This window comes from Seriola lalandi, unplaced genomic scaffold (assembly GCF_002814215.2).
Source record: "Seriola lalandi dorsalis isolate HSWRI2012SDOR001 ecotype SW California unplaced genomic scaffold, Sedor1 jcf7180002054685, whole genome shotgun sequence".
Classification (NCBI taxonomy): Eukaryota; Metazoa; Chordata; class Actinopteri; order Carangiformes; family Carangidae; genus Seriola; species Seriola lalandi.
The window spans coordinates 524754-533725 of record NW_019525238.1 but is presented as its reverse complement, the minus strand read 5'-3'; the positions used below and the strand labels follow the sequence as shown (position 1 = coordinate 533725).

Genomic DNA, 8972 nt, shown 5'->3' with positions numbered 1-8972 from the left:
GCATCTAAAGTCAAACAAATGACCAGCCACTCAGATTTTTTTAATAAATAAAGGACATTATTGCCATTAGCTCCACTGCCTTCTGTTCACAAGGGTCTCCTTTCCCCTTTTACTAGTGCATATGTTTTTGAGCATATAGACTGAGGTGAGGTTTCAGGAAAACAGCTGACTGCACATTGTGTAGTGATGTAGTCGTGGCTATGTAAGAATAATGTTTCTCATAAAGTCCATGACATTTTTCAACTGAAGACTACAACTACATGTGGAGGGCCAAGTAGTTTATCCTCAACTAAGTTACACAATTAGAGAAGAAAATCATCTGAAAAGTGTTAAAGTGCTGGTGGGAAGCTCAAAGTGAGACCTGGCCGTCTGCAACCTTTTAAATGCGGGAAACATTTGCTCAAGGCGAAACGTCTTTAAGAAAATGTTAGCGTGCTCAGCTAAGTGCCATAGCATTCAAGAGCTAATAACCGATTTATTTAGAGGTATTTTGTAAACTTTCATAAACTGAAGTGACAAGTGTTGACCTATTGGTGGTCCTGGCAATCCATCCAACTGTTAAGGAATATCTACAGCAGAACCGTAATGTGGCCAAAAATGCCCTCAGTCTAAAAAACTAGCATGCTTAAATGTGTGGTTTAAGTTTGTAAATGGATTAAATAAATCAAACATAGTATAGTCAACAAGTATAGTCTTTAGATTGGATACATGCACATACTCAAAAAGCACCACTCTCTCATCTGTTTTTTAAGAATTCTCATGCAGAAAATACACAAATCTGTTTCAAATTAACATATTGTTTTCATTACAGTCTCTCCCATCTCTAGTTTCTTGTTAAAGATACTCAAGACAAGAGAATAGTTTAGCTTTACCTTATGGTACAGCTCACGACAGTGGAACAGCTCCAGGCTGAACGTTTATTGTGTGCTATGGTATAACTGGAACTATATAGGATCTTCAAGCTGTACTTGGATCCTTGAATAAATGACGCCCACATCTGATTTGAATGATATAAACATGATGTTCTAATTACGAGATAATATTTTCAGCTTTTGCATCCTGTTTTAATTCAGATTTTCTTTTAGAGACACACACACAGAAAACAACGCTGTCTTGCCTGACTAAACGGATTAACAGGGGATTTGGACATTATTTGATCATAACGCGATGATAAATCCAATATCAAAATTGTTTTTATTGAAACTTTAATTTCCCCCACTAATTACCAATCCTTTGGATAAATTGGTCTCGAAGGATTTCCATTTATAATTAATGTTGACAGCACAGTTATAACACAATGCACAATGATAGGCATTATTTCTTTAAATATAGAATAACATCACTTGGGAAAAAAATGTATATTTACTGTTACATATTTGGCCTTACTTTTATGTGCTATGACTAAAAACCTGCCAAGTCCTTTTGCAAAGAAGTTCCATCTGTGTTTCCTCAGGTTCCCTCTCCCCTCAAAGGGGATGTAATTGTTTCATGATTAAGCTCTATTACTCACTGTACGACTTCTATTTTCAAATCAGCATGTTGTTTTGCGTTTTCTAAAAGAGGGGAAGCAGGCTGGGGAAAACAAACGTAATTCCTGAAACTCTGCCTCCAATTCCTGTTCTGGTGAAAGGACATGAATGGTGAAGCCCTTTCTGAAGACAATCTGCAGGATGTTAATGGCTCTTCTCTGGCTGCAGGCGCCAGCACAAATATATGTTAACTTTCTCCCCAGCTTGAACACTGTAATTGACAAAAGTATAGTGAGTACCTGGAGCAGGCAGGAACAAGAGAAAGAAAAGAAAAAAAAAAAGGTTTAAGGAGAATGATGGTGAACAAATAACAGGGTTTGTCAGACTTTTTACATGTTGAAACATACATATGTATATAATAGATGAAAGCATGCTGCGAATTAAAGGTTATATTTTAAACTATAACTAAGCTGCATTGTTTTATGTAAGAAATAACACTCTACTAATTATAGCGTCTAGTCTGGATCATTAATTTCTCTATACCATAACCCCCCAACTGCTCCATAGCCTCCACAGCACAACAATAAACAGCAAACCAGACATAGAGTGGCCGTGCTAATGATAAGGAATGACACAGTAAGAGAAAACAAGGCTGTTAAAAAGCAGATGTCTGTACCAGTTCACAGATGGGATTGATACTGACATGGCTGGAGGTGATATGGTGTAGTGTAGGTTCAACATGCAAATGGAAAAATGTATGTGCTCCAATGAGACTGGGTGGCTGGGGCTCCAGCTGTGAGGAGAGGGGGGATATTTACTCTATACCAACAACATATTCTGCTCAGTCTGAGAAAGACACAAGCAACGTGAGCAAGGAAGGAGGCTTCGTCTCTGATCAACCAACTGGTAGGTATACTGTACCTACTTTACTTTTAAAAAAGTGGAGCAAAGAGAATACATCTCTGCATGTCCTGGTGTACTGTAGTGTTGGTTGCAAAATATTTCATATTATTCATACGATTACTGTCTTGGGATTGGGTAATCATGAAATATCCTAAATGTGACGTCATAATATCTCTAAATTACATTTTTTTTTCCCCTGGGTTTTCTATCAGTGATCATGCGGACAGTGGTGCTCCTCCTCATAATGGGAATAGTTGATCTGAGCATCAGCCAGCGTTACAGCCAGTTCCAATGGCTGTCACATCTGCGAGGGCGGCGGTGGCACGCCAGCTGGCAGGCCGAGGAAGTGGACTGCCCCCTGGAGTGCGACTGCCCCTCAACCTTCCCCACAGCCATGTACTGTCACAGCCGCAACCTTCAGCATGTTCCCTACGTCCCCTCACATATAAAGTATGTCTACCTGCAGCGTAACCAGATCACAGGCATCCAGGATGGGGTGTTTGACAACGCTACCAACTTGGTTTGGGTTGTGTTGTTTCACAACCAGCTCAACTCAGACAAGATCGGCAAGAACGTCTTCAGCAAGCTGAAGAACCTGGACCGGCTGCTCCTGGATCACAATGAGCTCACCCGTGTGCCTTCTAACTTGCCCAAGTCTATCACAGACCTGCGACTTGGTCACAACAAGATCTCGAAAATCCTCCCAAACTCGTTTGATGGGATGGCCGACCTCACTACCCTTCAGCTCCAAGCAAATGTCATTGAGGATGTTGGAGGTGTGTTCAAGGGATTGAAGTCTCTGACCATGCTGGATATGAGGAAAAACAAGCTGAGGAAAATCCCTGACAACCTCCCTGAGCAGCTGCAGCAGCTCTACCTGGAGTTTAATAGCATAGAGAGTGTGCCGGTAGGCTTTCTCAGCATGTATCCCAAACTGCAGTTTGTCCGTTTGGCTCATAACAAACTGACAGATAAAGGACTTCCATCCAGTGTCTTCAATATCAGCACACTGGTTGAGCTTGACCTGTCCTTTAATAAACTGGAGAAGATCCCTGTTGTCAGTAGGAACCTGGAGAACCTTTATTTACAAGCCAATAAAATCAAAGGTATGGATACATCTGTTACTTTTAGTTTTACAACTTTTTTTTTATTGTGAAGCCAGTCTTAAACTGTATAAATGTTGAATTAAATTTTTTGTTTGAAGTTATTATGGCTTAGTACCCTTAATGCCATTTTGAAGGCTGACTCTGCAGCCATAAATTCCAGTGCTGAGCTAAAGTTATGCTAACTCAGGAGTAGTGTGTCACTCAGTGGGACACACTATGCTGCTCACTGAACGATTAACAACACACATAACGCACAGATCTTCAATGGCCGAAAGTTTGGTTATAAGTTGAAACTGTTGTTTTTTTTACCTTCCTCCACTGGACTTCGCGAATTTTAGGCGAAGATTGATTTGATTACCAAAACATGGTTTGTCAGTTGAAGATGTAGTGTTTGGTTTTATAGAACCTATACTAATTTTCCTCTTGTAATATAGATTGTGGAACTTAAGTGAGCCCAACCTGCCCGCCCACTAGTGATTTATCGCACTGCAGTTGCCTGTGTAATTTTGAACTACAGTGAAGTTCATACGTGCACCAGTTCATCCATATTGTTTCTAGCTGCTTTGTTTTAACAGTATCATTTAGCTGTATTCTGTAGATCAACTTCGTTAGACGACACCTAAAGCAGGATTTTCAATTTTTGTGTGTGTGTGCGTATGGTGTCATTGGAGTGCCATAAAAAATAATACATTGATACATTTGATACATACATTGAAAACAAAAAAAGGGGAGGTTTGAATAAAAGAATAAGTAAATTTAATATGGAAATTTAATGGAAATAAAAATACAAATAACCAAACAAAAAAAATTATTAGAAGCTTTTTAATTTTTTTCACATTTATTTCTTCATTTATTTCTCTATATTTATTCATATATGTTAAAATGTATAATTTGTTTATTTCATAGAAGTTACTTTTTCTGTATATTGTGTTTGGCAGAAGTGGAACAATGGTTATTTTAACTTAAGGCATCCCAGATGTCAGCAGTTTCCCTCAGTGACTTTAAAACAGCCTTCTCCATGCAGATTACCAGAAAATACCTGCTGCTCAGAGGAAGCAAATCATTTTCTTCCCTCCCCGATTCGAAGTTTAACTCAAGCTTCCAAGTCTGCATCGCATCTATTCTCTGTTGTCTGCGGTAAAAAGCTCTCGCCAAAGCAGGATTCATACATGCAGGAATTTTAGTACTGAGCCTTGGCAGGAAGGCCCATCCAATGCCATTGCTTGACAGCTTGGCCCTTCAAGGAATAACAAAAGTAATAGGAAAAAGCAATAGGAACAATAATACGAATAAGGAAAAAGGGATAAAAAATAAATAAATTACATTATATAAAATAAATAAAGAAAACATAAATAAATAGAACAAATAGAGTAATTAATGTGCAAAAATTAAATTAATATATATTCTGTCTTCATATTTTCACATTTATTTATTCTTTTATTTATAAATTTATATATAATTACATTTATATATTTTATATATTTGTTACTTTTGATGGCACCCCTAGGACTCCATACTATGTCGCTCTGTACCCTGACAGGGTAGAAATGTTCCATAAATACTTTCCTCAGTGGAAACTAATACACAACACAAGAAAAAGCAAACACTGTAAAACAAAGTTTAAAATATATTTTATGAACATGAAGACATCAGAGAAAACACTGACTGAGTGTACTTAAAAAAGGGGAGACATTTTTATTGATGTGATGTTGATGTGTGATGTATGTTATTTTGTGGCTTCCAGAATAGATTGGTAATATAGAAATGTGAGAGCCAAGTCTTGCCTTCTAGCACAGAATATACTTAAAAGTCCCAGGCGGAATATATTGCAGTATTCAGTTTTTGGCTAGACTGCAACTGTTGGGCCAGCCCTATAAACGCAAATGTCCATGACTGGCTGAATGAGTGACTGAGTGAGTCATAAGGTTACACCATCGTAGTTTCCCCATTGGCCATTGCTCTTTCAAAATTAATTTGCTTGTACAAGCAGTGTTACTAACTTAGCGCGTTTGTGACTGAATTTACCAGCTTTTCAGACCCATTTAGTGACATTTTTGCAAAAAAGTACCTAGCAATAAATCTGGCAACTTTTTTGGAAAAACCTTATCTACTTTCCAGTGAAGCAAATTATGAGTATTATCCTGCGATTGATATGCACACCCGTGTCTGTGTCCACTTTGTTCAGTGAGTGGCAGAGAGGCGGAGCAGCAGCTTGTTACCCAATCAGAGGCTGTATGCTGTGTGAGAGACAAAATAAGAAAGATATTCTGCTGCTTCTAACTTTCTCTCTGAGTGATCATTTTACAAGTACATATATCTGAAATCACAGCACAGCTGTTGTCTTTAGCAAATTCGTATTGCAACTTTGCCAGACGACGTCAGAGTTATAAAATCAGGATTATAGCAGGGCAGAGCAGCAGCTTTGAAATGGTTTGGAAGTGACTGCTAGTTAACATGTTGTATTAATGAGCTGTGTTTCAGTCACTATTTCATATTTGTTCTGTTGTCTGAGAACACAAACAGAAAAACATGTAAATGACAACAGCTTTATTGGAAATATTTATTGGCTGTATTAAAATACTGTCTATTTGACCACAGAGACTAAGGGAAAAGCAAACAGATAAAGACTGACACTGAGCAGAATACAAATATGACGAGACGACGTCAGTTGTTTACAGCGGTTCCACAACAGTTTTCAAATTAATCCTCAAACATTGACCATCCACACGGTCCAGCTATAAACTCTTGTATTAAAGTTGGCTTGGTTTGATAACGTGTGATGTGAATGCATCTGTTTGCTGCTTGATTCACAGACTGACAGACTGACAGTGAGACAACATGTAGCCTCCCTTTATATTTTCCTCTTGTGTCTTTCAGAGTTTTCCCTGAGAAGTTTCTGCAGTACAATCGACATGACAAACTTCTCCAAGCTGAGAATGCTTCGCCTCGATGCCAATGAGATCAGTGCCAGAGACATTCCTGCTGAAGCTGCCTACTGTTTGCGCCGTGTTGCCTTTATTGATGTGTAGCCTTTGCTCGTCTCTCTTGCTGATGTGTCTCAATTCAATCCAGGGCGTTGCTCCTTCTGTAACACTCATACCTCATGTCACCTGACACTATATTTACTTTATGTCAGTCACTGTCCTCTCTATCAAAACATTTTTGAGATAATGTTTTGTTAAACTGTTATAAGAGCTACTATCATTATTATTCCAAATGTTTAAACAGTCCTAGCATTAGTCAACGGGAAATACCACAGTTGTATAATCATGTATCCAGATGATGGCAAATGGATGACAAAGGGATGACAGACATCCGTTCAACAAACTAATTAGATTATCAGTTCCAGTATTCTGGCGAAAATAATTCTCCATAAATACGTTGTAGCTGATGACAACAAGTTCTGCTTGTGTCATGTCTGGCAATGTATAACCTGTATAAAACTGCCAGTCATCAGTGTGAGATTCAGTTTGGCTATTTGCCTCCACCATGCGGCACAGGATGATAAAACAGTAGGTTGAGCAGTGACGATTTTCATTATCTCCCCCAAGGAGGTTATGTTTGTTTATTCGTCATCAGGATTATGCAAAAAATACTGAACTGATTTGGACCAATCTTGGTCGAGGGATGGGGCGTAGGCAAGGAAAGAACCCATTACATTTTTTTTATCACTGTGCCTTACCATTGCGAAATAGGGTGTTCTTTGACATTTTTGTCAATATTTGGCCTCGGCGGACGCCATTCTAGTTGTTATTATTTGGTAAGGCCACTTTTTAACCTACAACCAGTGCATATTTAATAAACAGTTTACTACTTGTTGTGACATCTTTAGAATAATTTTACTTTAAAAACTGCTCATAAATTTTCCATCAACATGTAACATTTAAAGTTAAGTGATCAACTGTTTTGCTAACCATATGTTGTTTTCCAGACTGTCATTACTGTGTTAACTGTTACCTAATGTTTCAGTTGTTTTTTGGGGTTTTTTTTTTGGGGAACTCTGTTTCAGTAACTCACTCACTTTTGAAAAATTGTGCAGGTTGTAATTTCTGAGCCAGTGCACATTGTACTGTATATCTCATAGAAATATGTACTTGACAGAGAGATTAAGTCAGTAAGCTTTTTAACCTGTGACTTGACATGACTTGATTTATATCAACTTTGTGAAAAAACTTTGAATAATGCATTTTTGTATAAAGTGAATTGTTTATCACTTTGTACCTATTATTACATCTGAGTGGGGAAAAAAACGGATATATTTTTAGCATCAACAAAATGTTCTGTTTCATCTAATTTGAAAATAAAAGAGACAGAGAGTATGGGAGAGAGAAAAATGCAGCAGCCCTATTAACAATTCTAAAAGGACAGCTCCTACGTATTTATTGTTGAGGACAACTTTCCTTTTCATCTTCAACAGCTGCCTTTAATCCTCTGCAGAAAGGCACTAAATTGAATTATAGAAATACTTTCCTTGTTTGGTAATTGAGCAGTGTCTAGGGATGAAGAATGGATTACTGCCAGTGCAACAGTGGTTTGCACACTGATAAGCGGTAGCCTGTGAAATTAAGTGAGTTATAGATCATGTTATATTGCAGGCTGCACACAGTTCTGCAGAGGCTGTGGGGTAGGGCTGTGTTGTTTTTACTCTTCTGCTTCCTACACCGTTTCTTCAAAAACAAAGCAGAGGCTAGCACACATGCACATGATGACATGTCGGAATCTTTCAACATGATTTACTAATGTGGTCTTCTTAGGCTGGACCATCACGGAGTAAACACTGGTGAAAGTCATGACAGCATTAGGGAATACACATACACTGCCCTCCTTCTCTCAGTCAGTGTTATTCTGTTACATGTAGTAATGATTAAATGTCATGTATGCATATGTGTAAACTGTAGTAGCCGTTAAACCCACCAATTCCTGTCCTTCCCTGTGCAGTGAAGACATTACTTATGAAGCTGCAGCAGCGACTGGTGTATATCTATCGAAATTGTTTCTCCACCTCTCTGCAAGTAAGAACAACTCAGTGTGTTTGACCAATAACAGAATATTCTCCAGAGTTCATGTTGAAACTATTAATACTGTTTTGCAATGAAACTCGATATAAAAATCTTTGGTCATAACTTTGGTCATATTTTAAACATTAAAATTGAATTACTTAAAAGTTGGCTCCATGAAGGCTGTGTATTGATCAGCAGTGTAAGCTGATAATCAACGAAACTAAACTGCTTTCCAAAGCAGTGGGAAAGACTATTTTGGCAAGGATAAAAGCATTTTTGACTCCTCATAAAGTGTTTAGTCAAACAGGATGTACGCTTGTAGGCTAGGCTATTAAGTGGCCTAAATCCCTTAATGAGGCCTTTACCTGTTCTTTAGATGGGATTTCATGAGGTGTTCATAAAAACCTGTTAAGGCATATTCACATCACCCACACACACACTACACACTAGTTATGTCCCTCACTTGTAAATCGCTTTGGATAAAAGCGTAAATG

At 38.1% G+C, this 8972-nt stretch overlaps 1 protein-coding gene across 1 annotated transcript; it reads left to right on the top strand.

The window, feature by feature from the left end:
* Window positions 1-68: 68 nt before the first annotated feature.
* fmodb (fibromodulin b) lies at window positions 69-8642 on the top strand. The gene is made up of 3 exons (XM_023422806.2): window positions 69-2375; window positions 2585-3478; window positions 6356-8642. Exons 1-3 carry the CDS (start codon window positions 2156-2158, stop codon window positions 6505-6507), a joined length of 1266 nt encoding a protein of 421 aa, XP_023278574.1. The 5' UTR covers window positions 69-2155; the 3' UTR covers window positions 6508-8642.
* Window positions 8643-8972: the final 330 nt, after the last annotated feature.